The sequence below is a fragment of the Xyrauchen texanus genome, chromosome 9, assembly GCF_025860055.1.
Source record: "Xyrauchen texanus isolate HMW12.3.18 chromosome 9, RBS_HiC_50CHRs, whole genome shotgun sequence".
NCBI classification, from domain to species: domain Eukaryota; kingdom Metazoa; phylum Chordata; class Actinopteri; order Cypriniformes; family Catostomidae; genus Xyrauchen; species Xyrauchen texanus.
Window position 1 is genome coordinate 6,546,461 of NC_068284.1, and position 25,345 is coordinate 6,571,805.

Sequence of the window (25,345 nt, forward strand, 5' to 3'; positions counted from 1 at the left end):
GCGGCAAAGTAAAGCTCATGGAGCCGCTCAAAATGTTTTTTTCACAAGATCACAAAACATTTTAAATGACGGGCAAGCAGAACGGAGAACCATATTGTCCCAAATAAGCTGTATATTTCTCATGTGACATACTCTGAAACATTAATCATGGTCCAAACATTTAAATGATTACTTTCACTTACGGCCACTTATGTTTTGTTTGTTTGTCTGTTTTTGGCACCATGTTGTCATAACTTTCCATCCACTCTCTGAAACTTAGAATGAAATCTGCTTGATGTGCTACTGAAGATGGAGTTTAAAGAGGAGTTTAAAGAGGAGAGTGAAGACATCAGTATTTCAGAACCATTCAGACTGAAGAATGAAGATACTGAGGAACAAAAAGGTTGGTACCCATTCTCGATTCTTATTTAATGACTGCTAAGAAGCATGAAAGGAATTCTTCACCCACAAATGCTAATGCTTAAGCCCAAAGTATACTTTGGTTTTGACGTAAACTCTTCAGCCTTTCCAAGGATACTTCATTTCATTGTGCGTGCATACACAGGCGGTTGGTTCATACGTGATACGACTGCTATGAGACCACACAATGTCTCCTCTGGTGTTTAGACCCATAAAGATTTCTTTATAGTCCTTCAGACTGCAGGTATCTCCTGAAATCCTTACACAGTTGCTCTTGACCTGCGCATCACCTGTTGTTTTATCCACCATCTCCTTTTGTTTACCAGTGATGGCATCATTGCACATTTTCGTGAAAGTACAGACTCTGCTATGAGTGTTGGCACCTTGTGGACCTACTAATTAGTGCAAGCAATTCCAGGCACATGTTGTGCATTGAGATAACAGACGATTGAAAAAAAAAATGTGTATGTGTTCAGTGCTCGCGCACCTCGATGATGACAAAATTTACGTCATGCTTGATGTACATACGTGGCTTTTACACAAAACTGAAAACATCCTCACTATACAAAAGTTTTCACTTGGTAATCTTGTGATGATTGATGGGATAATGAATACTGAAAAGACACTGAGATTTTGGATATTCCCCTTAACCAGAAAGTATATTGAGTAGGGTTGCATACCATGATGCTACACCCCAGCAAGTTTCACTGTGGCCACTCCCCCATACAGCCTATTTTTGTGCATAATTTTGAGATTGTTTAGCCATGGACAGTATTTCCAGTTGCAGCCACTGACTTCTGTAGCTCAGTCAGAGTGATGGTTGCAGGGTTCATGCAGCTTTTAAAGAGCCACTTTTTCAGTACATACAAGGTACCTAAATCACCTTCACTTGGTTACTGTGCCCAGTGTAACTTCACCATTAAAACAAATCTTTTTTCCCATCCCCATTCGGGTAAAGTATTCAAAATTGTGTCATCAATTGTACAACTAAGAATGTTGTTTGCATGATTAAATGTCCCTGTGGATTAGCCTAGGTTGGAAAAACACAACATGCTCTAAAAACAAGGATTCAAAGGAAATACAAATTAGTGTGTGTGTATATATATATATACATACATACATACATACATACACACAATCCCGTGGCAGTACATTTTAATTTGGTAAAAACATATTTCAACAATTAGATATTGATATTGAACATGTCAAATCACCCAGAACAGGTGGTGATGTTAATACAATTTTATTCAAAAAGAGGTCCATTTTATTTACACACTAAACACTGTATTCTAAGGGTCTCAACTTGGATTTTGATATTCATTCATTCTTGTGACTTATTGACATTTTAGGGAAAACATTTACCTTTTGTATCTGTATTTGATAGACGTTGTCCTCTGTCTGATATTTTCTACTTAAAGGTTTTTACCTAAATTATGAAATTTTATTCCAGTTTTCTGTCCGCATCGCTGGAAGACTTCATGTTCAAGAACCATTATCGAAACTAAACACCTTGAAAATGTTTGGTTCCTGTATTATATGCAATCATTACCAGAGAATTTGTATGTTTGGTGGTGGGTTATTTAAACTTACTTGCACATCCACAGGAAATCTGAAAATGGTCTTCCCTTCACCCCTATGGCATGAACAATTCTGAACATTGCCATTATCTTGTTTCTAGATTTACAGCTAACTGAGACTATTGATGAGTAGTGGTACTAGTTAATGAGAGCTGTTTTCTATGTAAACTCCTGCAACATTACTGGTTGTAGGCCTACAGAGCCCCCTAGATGACAAAACTCTTACATGTGAATGACGTGTGACAATATGAAATTCACTGAAAATGTACCCGCATTTGTAGCTTGGCGGATGTAAATTTCAGTCCCTGGTCATAGCTACTTCCGGCTTCGCCAGACCCCACCGCTGAAAATGGCATTTTATTGGAGGTTGTGGCAGTGGGGGAGTGGTCAAGCGTCCACCCGTGGTGAGAGAAAGCGGTAAGGGTGCATACACCTGGGCTAGATTATGATTAACACATATTTCCAATTGCAGTGAGCTTAGGGAGAGCAGTATAAAAGGACCACACCACCGAAAAGAAGCTGAGAGAGAGTCAGAGATCTAGAGCCCTGCTGAGTAGATGTTGAGTTATTGTAATTGTGAAGCTGATAATTAATTGTGTATCTGTAAGCCCTGAAAGTTGCTGATTAAAAGCCTTAACTGTGATTGCGGTTTCCCGAAAGGGAATTTCCCCCTGGAGCAGTCGAGGGACTAAACCCTCAGGCACGCCCTCGACCAAGTGAAGGTTATCGATGGTCAACGATTCCAGCCAAACATCATGCTTTCATATCAGTATTTTACAATAATAAAGGAGTGGTTGTGTAGAATGACACTCAAACAAAGGAAAATGCAACCCAGCTTCTAATACCGCGGAGCTGGCGGGAAAAATTGCTCCAGGCGGCTCATTATAATCCGATGGCGGGTCACTTAGGAGAGAGGAAAACACTGAACCGACTAATAGTCCATTTTTATTGGCCGGGCATTGGCGGCGATGGTGTGCGGCATGCCGCGAATGTCAGCTGGTGAATCCACCGGCCACCCCAAAAGCGCCATTGCACCCTCTTCCACTGATCGAGGTCCCCTTAGAGAGAATTGTCATGGACCTCGTCGGGCCATTAGAGCGGTCAGCACGCGGATATCGCTTTGTATTAGTTCTAGTGGAGTATGCAATGCGATATCTGAAAGCAGTGCCTCTATGCAACATCTCAGAGCCAGATACACATGGGTATCTGGCTCTTTAGCCGTTTAAGTTCAAGGTGGTCCACAGACCGGGAGCGCAGATGGCTGTCGCCGACTTCCTTTCCTTTTGGGGGGGAGTGGTAGACAGGCCGGATATTCTCCGGCCTGAGTCAGGCAGTGGGGATATATGGCAGTGGGGGCATGGTCAAGCGTTCGCCCGGGGTGAGAGAAAACAGTAAGGGTGCATACACTTGAGCTAGATTATAATTAACAATTGTTTCCATTTGCTGTGAGCTTGGGCAGAGCGGTATAAAAGGACCATGCCACCGACAAGAAGCTGAGAGAGAGTCCGATATCTAGAGTCCTGCTGAGTAGACGGGTTATTGTAATTGTGAAGATAATGAGTAATTGTGAAGCTCATAATTCATTGTGAAGCTGTAAGCCCGACAGTTGCCGATAAAAGCCTTAATTGTTGGAGAGAATGAGACATTTTGTCCCACTTGCCAAAGGCTGAACTACACCGCTGTAATGGCCAGGACCTTGTCTCGGTTCCTCAGTGCAAAAACCTGAATGAATCCTTATTCCGGCCTCCCTACTCACCAATTCTCATTGGCCTTTTCTCAAAGATCTTAAGGTGTCTAGGGCTCTCAAGATCGACAGCTAGTGTCACTATATCGACACAACTTCTCGTTCCCTACATCAGGGAACTGAGGTTACGACAGTAACGGAGACGTTTTTGTGATCCCCGTTTAGACCTTTATTTTGCACTGATGTGAACAGAACACCCAAAACGCATCCTAATACCAGGTGGAAACAGGGCCACCATTCTTCAGTGGCCTTCCCAGTCACTGGATCTGAATCTAGTAGAACACCTTTAGGATGTGGTAGAACAGGAGACTTGCAGCATGAATGTGCAGCTGACAAATCTGCAGAAACTGGATGATGAAATCATGTCAACATGGACCAGAATCTCAAAGGAATGTTTCCAAACATTTATGGAATCCATACCACAATGAATTGAGGCTGTTTTGAGAACAAAGGGAGGTCCTACCCAGTATAAGTATTGTGCTCAGTGAGTGTTTGTATACGGTATGTATATGTCCTAATAAAGTGCCCGACGTGGTCTTCTGCTGTTGTATCCCATCCCCCTCAAGGATTGACGTGTTGTGCATTTTGAGATGCTAATATGCTCACTACAATTGTATAGAAGGGTTATCGGAGTTACCGTAGCCTTTCTGTCAGCTCGAACCAGTCTGGCCTTTTCTGTTGACCTTTCATCAACAAGGCGTTTCCGTCTGCAGAACTGCATTTGGAGTAAATTCTAGAGACTGCTGGGGGTGAAAAATCCCAGGAGATCAGCAGTTACAGAAATACTCAAATCCGCCCATCTGGCAACAACAATCATGCCACGGTCTTAATCACTTGGATAAAAAAAATTCCCCATTCTGATGGTTGATGTAAACATTAACTGAAGCTTCTGACCCATATCTACATGATTTTATACATTATACTGCTGCCACACGATTGACTGATTTGTTAATCGCATGAATACTAGATTGAAATAAATACTGGAGCCCTGTTGCTTTATTCTAATGATTGTTTACTTTTATCAATTTGCATTTCACATATATGTCACTTGTAATGATTTTAAACCATTTTATGTTTTCATTTTAGACCTGATGAAACTGAAAGAGGAAAGTCAAGAACTGAATGAAGTGGAGGAGGAACATCAGTATCAGAAACCTTTTAATTTCTTAATTGGTGAAGCATTTTCTTGTGGCACACAGTCTGAAAAGAAATGCTCACAAAACAGAAATAAAAAATGTTTTATTTGCCCTCAGTGTGGAAGGAGTTACACACATAAAGGAAGCTATAATATCCACCTAAGAATTCACACTGGAGAGAAACCTTTCTCATGCATTCAGTGTGGAAAGAGTTTTATACAAAAAGGAGGTCTTAATGAGCACATGAGAATTCACACCGGAGAGAAACCTTTCTCATGCCCTCAGTGTGGCAAGAAGTTCCCACAAAAAGGAAGACTTAATGTCCACATAAGAAGTCACTCTGGAGAGAAACCTTTCACATGCATTCAGTGTGGAAAGAAGTTCATACATAAAGGAGGTCTTAATGAGCACATGAGAACTCACACCGGAGAGAAACCTTTCTCATGCCCTCAGTGTGGCAAGAAGTTCACACAAAAAGGAAGACTTAATGTCCACATAAGAAGTCACTCTGGAGAGAAACCTTTCACGTGCATTCAGTGTGGAAAGAAGTTCATACATAAAGGAGGTCTTAATGAGCATATGAGAATTCACAGTGGAGAGAAACCTTTCTCATGCCCTCAGTGTGGCAAGAAGTTCGTTCAAAGAGGAAGTCTTAATGCGCACATAAGAAGTCACACTGGAGAGACCCCATACACATGCCTTCAGTGTGGAAAGAGTTTCATACAAAAAGGAGGTCTTAATGAGCACATGAGAATTCACACTGGAGAGAAGCCTTTCTCATGCATTCGGTGTGGAAAGAGATTTATACACAAAGGAGGTCTTAATGAGCACATGAGAATTCACACCGGAGAGAAACCTTTCACATGCATTCACTGTGGGAAGAAGTTCATACAAAAAGGAGGTCTTAATGTCCACATAAGAAGTCACTCTGGAGAGAAACCTTTCACATGCATTCACTGTGGGAAGAAGTTCATACATAAAGGAGGTCTTAATGAGCACATGAGAACTCACACCGGAGAGAAACCTTTCTCATGCCCTCAGTGTGGCAAGAAGTTCACACAAAAAGGAAGACTTAATGTCCACATAAGAAGTCACTCTGGAGAGAAACCTTTCACGTGCATTCAGTGTGGAAAGAAGTTCATACATAAAGGAGGTCTTAATGAGCATATGAGAATTCACACTGGAGAGAAACTTTTCTCATGCCCTCAGTGTGGCAAGAAGTTCGTTCATAGAGGAAGTCTTAATGCGCACATAAGAAGTCACACTGGAGAGACCCCGTACACATGCCTTCAGTGTGGAAAGAGTTTCAAACAAAAAGGAAGCCTTAATGTTCACATGAGAATTCACTCTGGAGAGAAACCTTTCACATGCCTTCAGTGTGGAAAGAGTTTCATACATAAAGGAAACCTTAATTCACACAAAAAGATTCACTCTTGAGAGAAGCATTTTACCATGCCTCCAGCATGGAAAGAGTTTCACATACAAAATAAGTCTTAAGAAACACATCAGAATTTACACTGGAGAGATCCCATACTCATGCCTTCAGTGTGGAAGGTTCAGAGAAACAAAAACCCACAAGGATCACATGAGAATTCACACTGAAAAAACAACAAGCCTTATAGCCCATATGAAATATCATTCAAGAGAGAAATTAAGGTCCTGATATACTTCCGTAGAAGTTCTTCTTTGTTCTGTATTTAGGGGAACAAAAGTTTGAAACAGCTGAGCAACGTTATACTGTTTGCAAACATTCAGCCTTCTGCCACACCACTGTGTGAGGCCTTTAGAAGTACATTTAAATATGAGGATGCTCAAGACTACATGTAAAACCTTAAGTGATGTGACATTAAAATGTGTTATCAATGACTATATGCCTCATTCTATGAGTTGATTTCACACTAGATCAATAATGGGCAAAACATGGACAAAAGAATGATGATCTGCATATCTTTGGGCAGAACATTGCCCAGAGCATCACACACCCTCCACTGGCTTGTCGTATTCCCAAAGTGTATCCTGGTGCCATCACTTCCCCAGGTAAATGGCGCATGTACACTGATATCCACATGTCCATTGTAGATGCTTTCGATGGTGGACAGGGGTCCATATGCAGCAGGGTGAATTGTGCCACAGTAGACCTTCTGTCAGTTCGGACCAGACGGGATTGCTTTAATTGCCCTTGCACATCGATGAGCCTTGGGTGCCCAACACCCTGTCGCTGGTTTGTGGTTTGTCCCACCTCGGACTACTGTCAGTAAGTACTTACCACTGCTGACCGGGAGAACCCCACAAGCCTTGCCATTTCAGAGATGCTCTGCTCGCAGTCATCTGGTCATAACTTGTCAAAGTCGCTCAGATCTTTACTCCTGCCCATTTCTCCTGCATTCAACATGTTGACTACGAGAAATGATTGTTGAAGATCTTGATATGTGGCCTTGTTAGATGATAAACATTATTCACTTCACCTGTGAGTGGCCATAATTTTTTGGCTTTTTTGGAAATAGAAGAAAAGAGGACTGATGACTAAGAAGGGGGGATGTAGTGTAATTTTACTATCCAGCAGGTGGTGCTCTTGAGACATTTAGATGGAATATGCATAGGGAAAAAGCATTAAAGTTTTGTTCACTGAGAATATGTATGTGGTGTTGTTCCATCACAGATATAAAATATATCTGCAGGCTGCTCTACACCTATGAGCTTTGGATCACTTATCAAGAGCTGCTGCAGTTACCAAAACTAGCGCCACTAGTGGTGCTAAGGCACAGACATTAAACTCAAGGAAGAAACTGAACCAGCAGTGAGGATGTTAATTTAAATGCATTAAAAACTGGAAAGAAAAAAAAATCCCATATGGTTTTTTTTTAACATGTTAATTTTATTGCTGCGTCACTGCCTTGTATTTAATCTTACTTGAGTTCTTAATCTCTGAATATATAGATAATAAATTATGGCATCTTTGCCTTTGTATCAATTTTTTAATTAACAGCTTGACTCCTGTCAAATCACACAGAAAAAACTTGAACAGCCGCTGTAGATCTGGCACCAAATGTGGAGAATGCTTCAAGCACAGTTCAACACCTGAACATCACAGCAGTACCTGAAAGGGCTTTTCACAGTGAAAAAGGCCAGTTGCTTGATTGTGGTGTCAGTTTATCTTGCTCAAGCCAGATATCAGCATTAATCCTGCCTCTAATTTGAAGAAACATATCAAGGCTTACTAAATTCTTTGTCTATAACGTAGCCTGTAATTTAACTATCTATCACTGAGATTATTGGGCTGCTGTGAGAGTTTAATGCAATGCTATCAATTGGACTGGGCAATAAAATGATCCATATTGCTAAATATTTGCCTTTGCATTTAATCTTACTTGAGAATATGCTTATATATTCAAATTTATTTGAAGTGTCCAATTGATGCACACCCATAATCTCACTTTTACTCTGATTCACTGACAGACCTGATTCATTAGAAAACAATTTTATTGTCTCTATTATAATAGGAACCTGGCTTTTGTTCTTCAAAAATAAACAAGTATTGTTGCCAAACTGACTAAAAACTAATGTGTGATCTGCTATCTAAATGTCAATTTATTATGGAGCAGTGAACAGTGTAAATATTTAGTTCAGCCACTAATAAAAAAAGAGAAAAGTAGAAATGGTACCTTCATGTCTAATGCCTTTCTGGATGATAAAATGAGGTGAAGTACCATTAGTCAAGGACACACTTTTCGAAATCTTTTTATAAAATGTTTGTTCTACATTTATAAAGATTGGGCCATGTGTTCTACGGTGTCAAACCCCTTCTATAAATCTAAAAACAAAAAAGTGCATCAATAACCAGCTCAGGTTAAATGTGTCTTCCATTCATAAAGCTAGATTGGGTGGCTGAGACCATTTCTTCCAATCACAGTTTTAATCTACTTGCATACAAGGACGCTAATAATTTATAATCTGAATTGAGCAGCATACAGTGCATCCAGAAAGTATTCACAGCACTTCACTTTTTCCACATTGTTATGTTATAGCCTTTTTCCAAAATTGATTAAATTCATTATTTTTCTACAAACAATACCCCATAATGACAACGTGAAAGAAGATTGTTTGAAATCTTTGCAAATTTATTAAAAATAAAAACTAATAAAAATAAAATCACATGTACATCAGTATTGACAGCCTTTGCTCAATACTTTGTTGAAGCACCTCTGGCACCAATTACAGCCTCAAGTCTTTTTGAGTATGATGCTACAAGCTTGGCACACCTAATTTGGGGCAGTTTCTCCCATTCTTCTTTGCAGGACCTCTCAAGCTCCATCAGGTTGGATGGGGAGCATCGGTGCACAGCCATTTTCAGATCTCTCCCGAGATGTTTAATCGGGTTCAAGTCTGGGCTCTTGCTGGGCCACTCAAGGACATTCACAGAGTTGTCCCGTAGCCACTCCTTTGTTATCTTGGCTGTGTGCTTAGGGTCTTTGTCCTGTTGGAAGATGAACCTTCGCCCCAGTCTGAGGTCCAGAGCGCTCTGGAGCAGGTTTTCATCAAGGATGTCTCTGTGCATTGCTGCATTCATCTTTCCCTCGATCCTGACTAGTCTCCCAGTCCCATAGCATGATGCTGCCACCACCATGCTTCACTGTAGGGATGGTATCTGCCAGGTGATGAGCGGTGCCTGGTTTCCTCCAGACATGACGCTTGCCATTCTGGCCAAAGAGTTCAATCTTTTTCATCAGACCAGAGAATTTTGTTTCTCATGGTCTGAGAGTCCTTCAGGTGCCTTTTGGCAAACTCCAGTCGGGCTGCCATGTGCCTTTTACTGAGGAGTGGCTTTCCTCTAGCCACTTTACCATACAGGCCTGATTGGTGGAGTGCTGCTGAGATGGTTGTTCTTCTAGAAGGTTCTACTCTCTCCACAGAGAAACGCTGGAGCTCTGTCAGAGTGACCATCGGGTTCTTGGTCACCTCCCTCACTAAGGTCCCTCTGAAACTAATTTATTTTCTAAATACAATGCATATATATATATATATATATATATATGTATATATGTATATGTTTTTTTTTATTCTTTTCTTTTTTCTCCAGACTCTTAACCATTTTGCTCTGGCTCTAATAAATGGACATTTAGAATTTTCAGCATAAGGTATTCAGTAACGGTATTCAACTCTTCTCTCAAGGAGTAGAGTTTTTCTTTAATATCTTCATTTGGAGAGAATAAACATAACATACAATTTATTTATTTCATCATTGTGTTTAGTGGATTGTTGGTGGCATAGTGGGCTACAGCACATAACAGGTAATCAGACGGTTGCTGGTTCTATCCCCACCGACACCACCATTGAGTCCTTGAGCAAGGCATTTAATTCCAGGTTGCTCCGGGGGATTGGCCCTTTAATAAGTGCATCAAGTCGCTTTGGATGAAAGCGTCTGCCAAAGGCATAAATAGAAATGTAGTAACTCCTGTGAATTTGAAATGCCTTAACAAAATTAAATAGAAAATATAATTAGAAAAAAACCACCCATATTTCCTGATTTGAGATGTGAGAATTATCAGTATTTGCATTAAAGATTTCAGTTATGTTTTTAATACCCAAATAATATATAGGATTCTGTAACAGAAGTATTTAGCTTCCAATATCCTGGTTTTCCTTGAGAACCACAATTTATATCAGGTTTTAAAGCAGTTCAATGGAAAGGAGAAGGCGATAACTGGCTTGACAATATAAATAATGGTTTAATGAAGAAATAATCCAAAAGACACAAACACACACATAGGACGGACAGGTGAAATACAAGTCCTTGTCCCAGGTGGAAAAGTAATGTGTTCAGGCACATTTTTAGCTACAACAGAGCAGGAAAGAAACCAATTTTGGATGTATGTATTCCCAGGGTCATATGGCTATAGCCTGCTAAGCAGAGAAGTTGCCTGTAAAATGGGGTTGGTCTACAGACTAAATGAGTTGAACTCTAATCTGTCCGCCAGTTAAAATTGAGTTTCAGCCCGATGCTGTCCCTTATTCACTGACAACTCCACTCCATATTCCCTTCTAAATCTTGTCCAAAGTGGAAGAATAATTGCAAAGAATACAATCATTGGAAAGAATAGAACCTTTCACAGAGGTCACTGATTGGTGTGCACATTAAATGTGTTGATTTAAAGTGGCTCAATGTAGCAGTGAAAAGAGAATTTTGTGTGTACTGTATGTTGTATTTTATTTTATTGTATACAGTCTTATTTTGTGTATACTGTATATTATTAGGTGTATATCGTGTTTTGTAACAAGATGTGTAAACTGTGTTATGTGTAATCAGATGTTTATTGTAATTGTCATACTGCTCTGTTGCTTGGAACTGCACCCAAGACTTTCATCCGCTGTTGCACTTGTGTATATGGTTGAGTGACAATAAAGGGATTTGGTTGATTTGAGGTCACCAAGGACTGACAAAGTGCAGAGAAAGAAGGACTAGAGGGTCCTTCTGATGGCCTAACATCAGTTACGACATATCACAGAAAGTAATGACATGAGAATTCTGCATTACCAACCGATTGTCCTAGAGAAGAGAACCACTAATGATAACACGGTTGCCAGAAGGTCCCTTGTGAAAGATTGGTGCTAATATCTGTGAACTGAATGGAAAGAATTGTCTCATAGTGGTGGACTATGTTGTGGCAAAAAATTATCAACCAACCATTATCACTGCGTAAGAGCTTCCATTGGGTTTTCTCCTTGCCTGTGGAAAAAGTTTGCATGCTCTGTAAACAAGAACAAATGTTGAGGTTATTGTCAGATATCAAAGCACACGTAGTCTCTTTTGTCTCCATCGCTGCCGCGGCCTTCGCTGCCGCGTCTGCTCGTGCGTTTCCTGTTGAGACTGAACTGTTATCATTAGTGTGCGCTGCGCATTTGCAAATCGTGACCTTGTCTGGTAAAAGAACGGCCTCCAAAAGCTCAGACACAAGAGATACATTTAATATTGGACGGCCATCTGACTTCAGAAATTTTCTGTGCTTCCATAAAGCACCAAAATCGTGTGTTACCCCAAAGGCATAATGCAAATCTGTGTAAATCGTCACACATTTGTCTGTCATAAGTTTACATGCTTCTGTTAAAGCAACCAGTTCAGCTTCCTGAGCTGAATAATTTGATGGCAGTTTGCCAGATGTCACAACCTGAAATTCAGTGGTTATCGCGTAACCAACCTTATTCTTTCCTGTTTGTGGATCTTTGGAAGCCGACCCATCCACAAAGATGATATTGTCACAATTGTCTAATGGCGTATCTAACAGATCTGGATGCGGTGTGCACACTTGTTGAAGCACTGACAGACAACAGTGAGGTCCCTCGCCACCCTCCTCTGTGGTGAGAAGTGTGGCAGGATTCAAAGTTGTGCATCTTTTACCAGTTATGTTTGGCATGCCCAATAAAATTGTGTGGTACCTCAGCCATCAGGCTGTAGATAAACGTGACGTTCTCTGCTCTTGCAAAATCATGGAGACTGCGTGTGGAACCATCAAAGTTAAATCAGAATACCCCACAAATTCCCTGGATGCCAGTTCAGCAGCTGCCACTGCATAAAGTTTGGTTGAGAAATATGCCACTGGTTGCAGTCTGTCTCCATGATTCTGCAAAAGAACAGAAGTCATAAACCCATTTTTCTCATCAGTCATCTGAACAAACGGTTTGTTTACATCTGGCAGACCCAAAGTGGGAGCCAGAGCCATTTGCTCTTTCATGTTAGCAAATGCCTCTTCGGCTTTGCTTGTCTAAACAAGCTTGTCACATGACCTCAGCCCTTTCCCTGTCATCAGGGCTCACAAAGGCTGTTCAAGAATGTCATAATTAGGAATAAATGTACGACAAAAAGCACACATTCCTAAAAATGACAATAATTGTTTTTCCGTAATTGGTTTTGGCACATCTTTTATGGCCTGTACCCGTTTGTCACAGATGGATTTACTGTTTGGTCTGATAACATTTCCCAAAAACTTTATTTCCTGTTTCACAAACTGCAATTTTGCTTCATCATATGCACAGATTTGTCTTCACAGGGAAGATTGGAGTGTGCACTGGAGAATCATGACATGTTATAATTATGCCCTCCTTCAACAAGGAGTCAAAAACTGGCATAATACCCTGCAATGCCTCCTCTTTTAGGGGGCATTGCACTTGACACGGTCTGTAATCAGATTTTGGGGTGATTACAACCGGTTCACATCCTTTGATTAAACCCACATCATATTTGTGTTTAACCCATAACCTAGGAGGTACTTCTGTCAGAGCCCCCTTCCATGTTTCTCCACCGCACTCTCCATAATAGCAGTTATAGTTCTCTGTACCTCGATCTCAAAATCAAATTTTGACATAAATGCTCCTATACTTTTGCTGTGTTTCACTTCTGCACTTATTTAGCCCAATCTGTTGCTTTAATGCATTCTCTCACAAAGGGGCCCAAATCTGCTCACAGCTGCTTTTGGCCTTGAACACTGATTAGGGTGCCTCAGTGTTCCCTGCTATCAAAATAGAACTGCATTTGTTTTTCTGTCAGGCAAGCTGAGAGCACACACACATTTTCTGCCCAGAAAATCTTATCAAGCCTCACAGTCTCATTTTTCTACTCCGCTAAACCATCCCTCCTCAGATTATAGTTCACGTTCAATTACGACACGTGACGTGCAATGCAATTGGTCAGGCATCATATTTTCTGTGTTAAATGACAATGTTCGATCCTTTGTCAATTTCAAGATCATTTTTGCACAATCATCATTTTTCACACACCATTCATAAGCCCACTGCGGTTCAAATTTAGAACTGCCGGCGCACCAGCACAATCGTCGTTGCATGTGGGAAAACACAAACATACTTTTCAAAAGAATAAATAAATAAAAATGTTCTGGTGGTGCTGACACACAAACAGATCTTTCACACATTTTATTTTACATTCCACATGTTCAACCCTACATGCTAATTCTTTCTGCATTTGCTTTTGTTCTCTTCTATCTGCTTCCTTAAAGCAACAGCCCACTGTCTTACACACATGTTGAACGCAGCCACAACTCTGTTTCAGTGCGCTGCCCTGTCCCACTGATTCTCGCACCACTCTCAGTGCTCAGTGTTCCCTCCCTTGGGAAATCATGGTATTTGATCAGTTTCTCTATGTCCTGCATACATTTTCTCCTATAGTTTTTTCTCATTTGACAGAAAAACCGGTGTATCAAATTTGGCAAGCTTGCTTTGAGATTTTCCCATACTGGCTGTTTCTGTTTCTCTGTGGATTTTTCGACGCACGTCTTATAATCTGTAGGACGTCTCCAACAGATCTGATTTCTTAACCCAAGATCAGTTAAGGGTGCACTCTTGTGCTTTGTTAATTACGGTTTGCCCAAAATCTTTCTCTGGAGGATGTTCCAGTGCTCAGTATTTCACCTATCCTAATTAACAATTTTGTGAGGACTCATTCATTGCCAGAAAGCAAAATCTTGACCTACTCAATTTATGCGAGAACTCAGTCTCTGTTTAGAAAACTTCTTGCACTCGCTCCACAGAACATAGGTCTCAGCCTCTAGTCGAGAAACTCCTTGCCCTCGGACCACAAGAAACAGTCTCAGCCACTATGGGTTCACTCACTTTCATACCAAAACAAAATAATTTAGTCGTCCCTTACCAGAGATATTTGGGTTGCCACGGTTTCGTTTTCATTTGATTCCAGTGGAGTTTCTCATGGCCCTGGTGCGGTCGGCCCCTCTCTCTTAAAACTTATGAGGTAGAGCTGGAACTTCTCAGTCCAGGTGGCCAAACACCATCCGCACTCAGGTCCAGAAGGCACTTCCAAGGAATCCCACTTCTGACACCAAATTGTTGTGGCAAAAAATTATCAACCAACCATTATCACTGCGTAAGAGACACTCTTGAGTCAAACAGTCCTTTAAAATTATTTATTCTTGCAAGAAGGACCCGGTCATTACACAGGAGTTAATCTGTGCCGTGAGTGGGACCCAGAGGGGAGGGCTGACTTGTATTTTATACTCTTTTATCCCAAGGTTTTCTGACAGAAGCAGATCCTCCCCCTCTGCATCCCTCAGACACAGAGGCATTCCCCTATAATGACTATTACTGATCAATGAGCATCAAAATTTCTACAACAATTCCGCGCTTTTTATCATTCAGATTACTCAATCACAATAATAAACAATAAGACAAATTTTAAGTCATATCATCACACTTACACTCTTCATCTCTGATTTTCGCATAAATGATCACTCTTCTTAAACATTTGTGAAATAACATTTGGAAAGGAAGAAAAAATAAACAGCTTAGGTTTTTTTTTGTGGGGATAGTCCCCTTAAGTATTAGCAAGCAAGTAAAGACTTTATCTGAAGCCGGGCTAAATGAGTAAACACCGTTACTCCACGTCTGACATAAAATCAGACCCTCAGTCACCTCAGTATAAACAAGAAATAGTGTACAGATTAAGTAAGAAAAACACATCAATTTAACATTTTGGTTATGTCAGCAGGCTATAAGAATACAAAGAATAAAGTGTAATAAAATCCCTCATTTCAAACCCTCTCCTTGTACGTCATCTCGTAACACGGATGACAGCTGCTTATAACCCTCTTTACCTATCAAAACATTCTCAGAAAGAAAAGACATACCTCATTTTAACACATTTCACAGTAGCTCTCGCTACTTGTATCATCATATTTGTGTTCATCTGGCTCTGGATGGACTGTCATTTTTACCATTTGAACAGACACCCCTGCTTTAACCAGTCTCTGTACTGAGCTGGAAACACACGTTATGATGCATGGTAAACATAACAATATTAACAGTCCTATCACCGCAATTGGTAACACAGTTTGAATCAGCCAATACTCCCATCCTCCCCAGAGTTTCATAAACCAAGTAACCCATGTACTCTCAATATGTTCTGGCTCCTGTACGGCTTTTCTCATGTGTTCAATTACATTCGTGATGGTGTCACTGTAATCTGGAATATTGAAACAACAAGACATTCCCAAGAACATTTTGCAAACTCCCCCTTTCTCTGCAGTTAACATATCAAAAACTAACCTGTTTTGAATCTCTTAATTGTTTCATTTCATCGTTTATCATTTTCAAAGCATTTTCTGTGCTATTAGCTATTGCTAATACTGTCCATGCTAGCCCATTTATCTTATTAATTGTTACCGTTGTACCCACCCCTAAGAACAATGACCACCCCACATTGCTGCATAGTGCTTTGGTAAAACCCCAGGTAAAATTTCAACATTTATTTTTATTTCTTCCCACCCCGGGTGCCCTGTTTGGCAAATACACAGATGTACCCACATTCATTAACGCTGGATAACAACACCCTGCCCATTTCTTTGGCATCCGATGAAATGCCCTGCTGCCACACACCCACACAGCTGCAGGTGAAGTTTCATGTGGCTTGCTGAATGGGCATGTGAAGTTGACTTCTTTGTCGTTGATGACGGCTGTACAATTGTCCGTTGTTCCGTCCTTCACATTGATTCTGACCCTGCAATCGGACCAACCTGTTTTAATCCGTCTCCCATTGTCCAGACAAATGCATACATCACCCTGTGTCGCCGTCACTCTCAGAGGTGGAATCGCCATATCAGTGTGGTTGTACTGCTGTACATGGTCGCAGTTGTCCGCAGGTCGCCTCGTTGGTGTCTTTCCTTTCTTCAGATCACCGACAGCTTTGAGCACATCAGTCATTTGCTGTGGAATCAGACACTTTGTTTCTTCTGCTGTCGCTACAGTCAGTGGGACCGCTTTCCAAGCATGAGACATTTGCAGACAGAGCCAGCAGCTCGTCAATATCTCCAGTTCTTCCTTTTGCAACATCGCCAGAGCACAGGCTTTGTTCCCTTGACAACTCATCATGGCCTTCTGCACTTCAGGATTCGCTTGACCTTTTCTTATGTCTCCATTTCCCATCCAAGCCATCTCTTCCTCTGTGTCTCGTTCGAGCTCAGGTGCCTCAAAAGGTCTTGTCGTCGTTGTTGGAGCTGCTTCAACTGTAATTATGTCAATCGTCTCATACCAGTCGGTTCCTTCTTTATCCAGTCCGCAGTAGTACCTGCCTTGATCAGAATTTCTTACTTGTCTCAGCTCTACTCGCATTCCATCCCTGTTGCTGCTGAGTCTGTGGTTCGTTTGCACTCTGAATCTTTCGTCGTTCCCCTTCTTGTAGTCGTAGTAGTATGCTTTCACGTCGCCCCACTTGCATGGATCTCTGCAGACATAGAAAGGTGCATACTCTTCGCTGCGTCCCTCACAGTTCGGACAGTTCTTTTGGAACGGGTTGCAGTTGAAAGTCACATTTGTTCCTTCCTGAATCGCGATGATTTCTCCTTCCAGGCCATGCGTTGGCTCCACGAACATAAATGCGCTTCTCTTGAACCGTCGGATGGTATCGTTTGGAGCGGTTGTCTCAGTCCAGTTGGTTTGGTTTTCTGTTAATAACACTCTCAGGCTCTCGGTAAGGTGCAGTATTATCATACAAATTGTCACTGCAAGCAAAGTCATTATGCACATACTCTTACCCAGACCACACATTACCTGCACCCCGAATGGGTGTCACGGTCTTGGACGCTCCATTTCTTCCGTTTGCTAGATCAGTACTGCAGCTGTGTGACCAGAATGTGTGAAGGAGTTCAGTCTTTGAAGCACTCAGCTGATTAACGGTGCCCAGCCGGATGCTGTTTCCACAACTAGGGCTGCCTGCCTCTTCCTCTTGTATCTGGCTCCTCTTAAACACACACAGCTAGAATGCAGAGGTCTGTTGTTAATACTCTTGAATTATTTTCAGTTCGTACCTCTTCACAATGATTACTGCTTGTGACCACACGATGGGGTCCAATCTGCACACAGGCTGTGTTATCCTCTGTGGTTGGCCTTGCTCTTCCACTGATAGTGGTACTTGGTGTTCAGACTTGACTTCGGCGTTTATTGACATTCACTCGGAACAATCTCTTCCTGTTGCTGATTCTCCTGCGATGGTTGGCATGAACCCACGTAGCTCTCTCTCTGCGACCTTCACTGGCGTGTGAGTTGTTAGTAGCACTTGGAATGGTGTCAGCCACCTTTTCGCCTTCCAGCTCTTTCTCATCAGGTCATGAATCACAACAAAATCGCCAGGCCTGATCTTATGCAGCTCTTCACCTGAACACAAACATTGGACAACAGAGAAGACATTTCTTTGCAATAATTCAACATGTCATTCTCACACAGATCTGTTGATGGCAACCTTTGTCCACCCCTCTCTATTCCCATGAATGGTGGTCTACAAAAGAGTATTTCAAATGGACTTAAATTCGTTTTGACTCTTTTTCTCATTCTCATGTACATCAACACAATTGGGAGTGCTTTAACCCATGTGAGCCCAGTTTCCTCACAGCACTTAGCCAATTTGTTCTTGATCGTTTGATTCTCCCTCTCCACAGCGCCTCCATTTGCGGCGTGGTAACTGCAGTGTGTTCTCATGTCAATTCCCAAAAACTGACCCACCTGCTTTATTGCTTCATTGACAAAGTGTGTCCCATTGTCAGAGCTGATTTTCCTTGGAATTCCCCATCTCGGAACAATCTCGGTTAAAAGAGCCTTCGCTACTGCTGCCAAGTCTTGTTTCGAGGTTGGGAAGGCCTCAACCCATTTGGACCATATGTCAACCATCACCAGACAGTATTTGTGTTTCCCACAAGGGGTTAACTCGATGAAATCCATCATCAGATACTCAAAAGGCCCCCCTGATGGTGGTTGAGATACTATAGGTGTTTTTATCCCTCTTGCCACATTATGTGTGTTACAAATAACACATCTTTTGCAAAAATGTTCATCTAATATCGTGAAACCCTTTGTAAACCACAATTCTTTCATCTGTGCAACCATCCCCGCTTTTGATACATGGTCTAACCCATGTATCAACTTTCCATAATGAGGAAAGAAGTGTTTGGGTAAACAAAGCATGCCATCACAGCTCATCCACACATTCTCCTTAGAGCTACAGCCAGCTGCCTTCCATCGGGTTTTCTCCTTGCCTGTAGAAAAAGTTTGCATGCTCCTGTAAACAGTAACAAATGTTGAGGTTATTGTCAGATATCAAAGCACACGTAGTCTCTTTTGTCTCCATCGCTGCCGCGGCCTTCGCTGCCGCGTCTGCTCGTGCGTTTCCTGTTGAGACTGAACTGTTATCATTAGTGTGCGCTGCGCATTTGCAAATCGTGACCTTGTCTGGTAAAAGAACGGCCTCCAAAAGCTCAGACACAAGAGATACATTTAATATTGGACGGCCATCTGACTTCAGAAATTTTTTGTGCTTCCATAAAGCACCAAAATCGTGTGTTACCCCAAAGGCATAATGCAAATCTGTGTAAATCGTCACACATTTGTCTGTCATAAGTTTACATGCTTCTGTTAAAGCAACCAGTTCAGCTTCCTGAGCTGAATAATTTGATGGCAGTTTGCCAGATGTCACAACCTGAAATTCAGTGGTTATCGCGTAACCAACCTTATTCTTTCCTGTTTGTGGATCTTTGGAAGCCGACCCATCCACAAAGATGATATTGTCACAATTGTCTAATGGCGTGTCTAACAGATCTGGATGCGGTGTGCACACCTGTTGAAGCACTGACAGACAACAGTGAGGTCCCTCGCCACCCTCCTCTGTGGTGAGAAGTGTGGTAGGATTCAAAGTTGTGCATCTTTTACCAGTTATGTTTGGCATGCCCAATAAAATTGTGTGGTACCTCAGCCATCAGGCTGTAGATAAACGTGACGTTCTCTGCTCTTGCAAAATCATGGAGACTGCGTGTGAAACCATCAAAGTTAAATCAGAATACCCCACAAATTCCCTGGATGCCAGTTCAGCAGCTGCCACTGCATAAAGTTTGGTTGAGAAATATGCCACTGGTTGCAGTCTGTCTCCATGATTCTGCAAAAGAACAGAAGTCATAAACCCATTTTTCTCATCAGTCATCTGAACAAACGGTTTGTTTACATCTGGCAGACCCAAAGTGGGAGCCAGAGCCATTTGCTCTTTCATGTTAGCAAATGCCTCTTCGGCTTCGCTTGTCTAAACAAGCTTGTCACATGACCTCAGCCCTTTCCCTGTCATCAGGGCTCACAAAGGCTGTTCAAGAATGTCATAATTAGGAATAAATGTACGACAAAAAGCACACATTCCTAAAAATGACAATAATTGTTTTTCCGTAATTGGTTTTGGCACATCTTTTATGGCCTGTACCTGTTTGTCACAGATGGATTTACTGTTTGGTCTGATAACATTTCCCAAAAACCTTATTTCCTGTTTCACAAACTGCAATTTTGCTTCATCATATGCACAGATTTGTCTTCACAGGGAAGATTGGAGTGTGCACTGGAGAATCATGACATGTTATAATTATGCCCTCCTTCAACAAGGAGTCAAAAACTGGCATAATACCCTGCAATGCCTCCTCTTTTATGGGGCATTGCACTTGACACGGTCTGTAATCAGATTTTGGGGTAATTACAACCGGTTCACATCCTTTGATTAAACCCACATCATATTTGTGTTTAACCCATAACCTAGGAGGTACTTCTGTCAGAGCCCCCTTCCATGTTTCTCCACCGCACTCTCCATAATAGCAGTTATAGTTCTCTGTACCTCGATCTCAAAATCAAATTTTGACATAAATGCTCCTATACTTTTGCTGTGTTTCACTTCTGCACTTATTTAGCCCAATCTGTTGCTTTAATGCATTCTCTCACAAAGGGGCCCAAATCTGCTCACAGCTGCTTTTGGCCTTGAACACTGATTAGGGTGCCTCAGTGTTCCCTGCTATCAAAATAGAACTGCATTTGTTTTTCTGTCAGGCAAGCTGAGAGCACACACACATTTTCTGCCCAGAAAATCTTATCAAGCCTCACAGTCTCATTTTTCTACTCCGCTAAACCATCCCTCCTCAGATTATAGTTCACGTTCAATTACGACACGTGACGTGCAATGCAATTGGTCAGGCATCATATTTTCTGTGTTAAATGACAATGTTCGATCCTTTGTCAATTTCAAGATCATTTTTGCACAATCATCATTTTTCACACACCATTCATAAGCCCACTGCGGTTCAAATTTAGAACTGCCGGCGGCACCAGCACAATCGTCGTTGCATGTGGGAAAACACAAACATACTTTTCAAAAGAATAAATAAATAAAAATGTTCTGGTGGTGCTGACACACAAACAGATCTTTCACACATTTTATTTTACATTCCACATGTTCAACCCTACATGCTAATTCTTTCTGCATTTGCTTTTGTTCTCTTCTATCTGCTTCCTTAAAGCAACAGCCCACTGTCTTACACACATGTTGAACGCAGCCACAACTCTGTTTCGTGCGCTGCCCTGTCCCACTGATTCTCGCACCACTCTCAGTGCTCAGTGTTCCCTCCCCTTGGGAAATCATGGTATTTGATCAGTTTCTCTATGTCCTGCATACATTTTCTCCTATAGTTTTTTCTCATTTGACAGAAAAACCGGTGTATCAAATTTGGCAAGCTTGCTTTGAGATTTTCCCATACTGGCTGTTTCTGTTTCTCTGTGGATTTTTCGACGCACGTCTTATAATCTGTAGGACGTCTCCAACAGATCTGATTTCTTAACCCAAGATCAGTTAAGGGTGCACTCTTGTGCTTTGTTAATTACGGTTTGCCCAAAATCTTTCTCTGGAGGATGTTCTAGTGCTCAGTATTTCACCTATCCTAATTAACAATTTTGTGAGGACTCATTCATTGCCAGAAAGCAAAATCTTGACCTACTCAATTTATGCGAGAACTCAGTCTCTGTTTAGAAAACTTCTTGCACTCGCTCCACAGAACATAGGTCTCAGCCTCTAGTCGAGAAACTCCTTGCCCTCGGACCACAAGAAACAGTCTCAGCCACTATGGGTTCACTCACTTTCATACCAAAACAAAATAATTTAGTCGTCCCTTACCAGAGATATTTGGGTTGCCACGGTTTCGTTTTCATTTGATTCCAGTGGAGTTTCTCATGGCCCTGGTGCGGTCGGCCCCTCTCTCTTAAAACTTATGAGGTAGAGCTGGAACTTCTCAGTCCAGGTGGCCAAACACCGTCCGCACTCAGGTCCAGAAGGCACTTCCAAGGAATCCCACTTCTGACACCAAATTGTTGTGGCAAAAAATTATCAACCAACCATTATCACTGCGTAAGAGACACTCTTGAGTCAAACAGTCTTTTAAAATTATTTATTCTTGCAAGAAGGACCCGGTCATTACACAGGAGTTAATCTGTGCCGTGAGTGGGACCCAGAGGAGAGGGCTGACTTGTATTTTATACTCTTTTATCCCAAGGTTTTCTGACAGAAGCAGATCCTCCCCCTCTGCATCCCTCAGACACAGAGGCATTCCCCTATAATGACTATTACTGATCAATGAGCATCAAAATTGCTACAACAACTACTATTCGAGGGACATAGAAATAGTTCACCTGGCATCAACAAGAAGTCAATGTTGAAGGGCATGTTTGTAAGATGGGGATTTCCGGTTGAACTCATAAGTGACAAAGACACTCAATTTGTGTCACTAGAGTTTGCTGATTTTAAAGCAAGGTATGGTTTCAAGCACACAAACTCAAGACGCCACTATCTACAGGCCAATGGTGCTGTAGAAAGAGCTGTGCAAACAGCAAAACACATTTTGAGCCAGCCAGATCCATTCTTGGCTCTCATGAATTACAGAGCCACTCCCATCAGAGCCACTGGAGCTAGTCCAGCACAGCTTATGATTGGAAGTCAAATCCGTACTATAAATCCAAATAACTGTACCAATGCTGGTATTATTACAACAGGAGGCACTCTGTGCATTTATTGCCAGAAATATGACCGGGTCAACAGGTTAAATTCAAAAATTGACAGTGAAAAGAGATGGAAGTCTTCTGCAGTTGTCATCTGCAAATCAGAAGAGCCTAGGACTTGCCAAGTTCAAACTGACAAAGGCCAGTCTAACCCAGTGTCCTAGTTAGGGTTGAAATAATCTGTTGTGAGAAAATATTTGTTGTTATACAAAATTTTATTTGGGAGAAATTTGTAACTGTTCACATTTGGTCAGCTTGTACTCCACTCTATACTCTTTCTTCTTGTTCTTCACCTCTACAGGTATAGAGGTGTACTATCAATAATACCTCAACAACAAAGAAAAATTTTGTTATTTAGATGAAAACAACAATGTTTAGTATGATGAATTATATACACACCTGTCAATTCTGACCTCCATCCATCCATCTTCAACCGCTTATCCGAAGTCGGGTCGCGGGGGCAGCTGCTCCAGTAGGGGGCCCCAAATTTCCCTATCCCGAGCCACATTAACCAGCTCTGACTGGGGGACCCCGAGGTGTTCCCAGGCCAGTGTGGAGATGTAATCTCTCCAACTAATCCTGGGTCTTCCCCGAGGCTTCCTCCCAGCTGGACGTTCCTGAAACACCTTCCTAGGGAGGCGGCCAGGGGGTATCCTTACCAGATGCACAAACCACCTCAACTGACTCCTTTCAACGCAAAAGGAGGTCTAAATAACGATATTAACATGTTTATGAAATCTAAACAAAGGCTTACTGACAGGGCTGTGAAGCTTGCTGGTTACACATATTAGAGTGTTTTATAACATTTGACTGACTTGGTTGTTGTAGGGATGTGACAGTAACATTTTCTGCATATTCCAAATGACAGAAGAATATCTGAAATCTAAAAATGAGGTAAGTGTAAGGGAGATGGTTGTTGGTTGGCACAGTTCATTTCTGTCATTTTGAGTTAATTTCACAAAATCTAAATGTTCACATTCTTGACCTAATTTTATTTAATTTTTATTTTGTATCAGCTATATTTTTACAACATTTGTAAGCCTGTGATAACCTAAGTTAGCTGACTGACAATTATAGAATTAAACAGAAATGTTAATTTGACACAAACACATACCTATAAATAGGAAATCCAGAAAAACTGAACCACTGAAGTGTGGAACAATAAACGTGTAATTTAAATTAATTGAAAATCCCAGGAGATCAGCAGTTACAGAAATACTCAAACCAGCCCATCTGGCACAATCATGACACAGTCCAAATCATTGAGATCACATTTTTCCCCATTCTGATGGTTGATGTGAGCATCAACTGAAGCTCCTGACCGTATCTGCTTGATTTTATGCACTGCACTGGTGCCACACAATTGGCTGATTAGATAATCGCATGGATGATAGTTGGTGCCAGACATGCTGGTTTGAGAATTTCTGTAACTGCTGATCTCCTGGGATTTTCATGCACAGCAGTCTCTAGAATTTACTCAAAATTGTGCCAAAAACAAAAAACATCCAGCAAGTGGCAGTTCTGCGGCATCAAAATGCCTTTTTGATGAGAGGTCAACAGAGAATGGCCAGACTGGTTTGAACTGACAAAGTCTACATTAAATCAGATAACCACTCTGTACAATTGTGGTGAGAAGAATAGCTTCTCAGAATGCTATTCTGAGATGCACATTAGCGATGTTTTTTGCAGCACGAGAGGGACCTACACATTATTAGGCGGGTGGTTTTAATGTTATGGCTGATCTGTGTATAGTCTTTTTTCCACATATAAATTAAACGTGCCATTTTAATCGTGGTTAATAGTGAAACTGTATAATAACAACATCCCTAAACAGAACGAGTCATTTTAGTCACGTTACTGTAGCTATAGATATGGTAAAGTGAATGTGTGCCCCCCTAGAAATTTCAAATGCCCCCCTAAGTAATTCATCCTGGCGCTGATACGGAGTAGGGGGAGGCTGCAGACTTGGAGCACAGGCAGATATATGGACCATGCCGTTTTACTGCCCAGGCAGTTTTACGCCCCTGCTGCTCCTGATGCATCCTATAGGGGGAGGAGGATTTACGGCGAAATTCTGTTCTACAAACATTGGTAATTTTATTTTCAAAGGACAGATTGGTATCAAATATACACCTACGTTTTTCTCTGTTGAAGATGAAGATGTAACAGTACATTCATCGAGAGACCAATTATATTTTAGCGGCTTGTTTTTAGAGGTTTTTGGTCCAATAATTAGTACCTCTGTTTTGTAGGAATGGAGTAGAAGGAAATTTCTGGCCATCCAGTCTTTTGTTTCATTGATAAACTCTGCTAATTTGGAGAATCGTGAAATCTCATCAGGTTTTGAAGAAATATAAAGTTGGGTATTGTCGGCACAAGAGTGGAAACTTATTTCACGATTCCGGATAATATCTCCCAGGGGAAGCATATTCAAGGAGAAATGCAGAGGCCCTAAAACTGAGCCCTGTGGCACTCCATACTTTACTTTTGTTTGGTTTGACAATTCCTCATTTACATCGACAAAGTGGAAGCAGTCTGCTAAATGGGACCTAAACCATGATAATGCAACTCCACAAATGCCAACATAATTCTTTAGCCAATTCAAGAGATTGTCGTGATCTATTATGTCGAATGCA

General features: G+C 41.4%; 2 protein-coding genes across 3 annotated transcripts in view; both read left to right on the forward strand.

Moving 5' to 3' along the window:
- The window catches only part of LOC127649494 (gastrula zinc finger protein XlCGF8.2DB-like), a 163,622-nt gene that overhangs the window by 98,302 nt on the left and 39,975 nt on the right, over positions 1-25,345 (forward strand). The window lies entirely within an intron of this gene.
- Positions 286-6,352, forward strand: LOC127649493 (gastrula zinc finger protein XlCGF57.1-like). The gene is made up of 2 exons (XM_052134608.1): positions 286-382; positions 4,807-6,352. Exons 1-2 carry the CDS (start codon positions 289-291, stop codon positions 6,291-6,293), a joined length of 1,581 nt encoding a protein of 526 aa, XP_051990568.1. The 5' UTR covers positions 286-288; the 3' UTR covers positions 6,294-6,352.

Excerpts from the sequence above, each read along its gene's own strand:
- LOC127649493 (XM_052134608.1), top strand. The coding sequence starts at position 289 with ATGGAGTTTAAAGAGGAGTTTAAAGAGGAGAGTGAAGACATCAGTATT. Across the intron at positions 383-4,806 it reads AGATACTGAGGAACAAAAAG|ACCTGATGAAACTGAAAGAG; the intron begins GTTGGTACCCAT and ends TTTTCATTTTAG.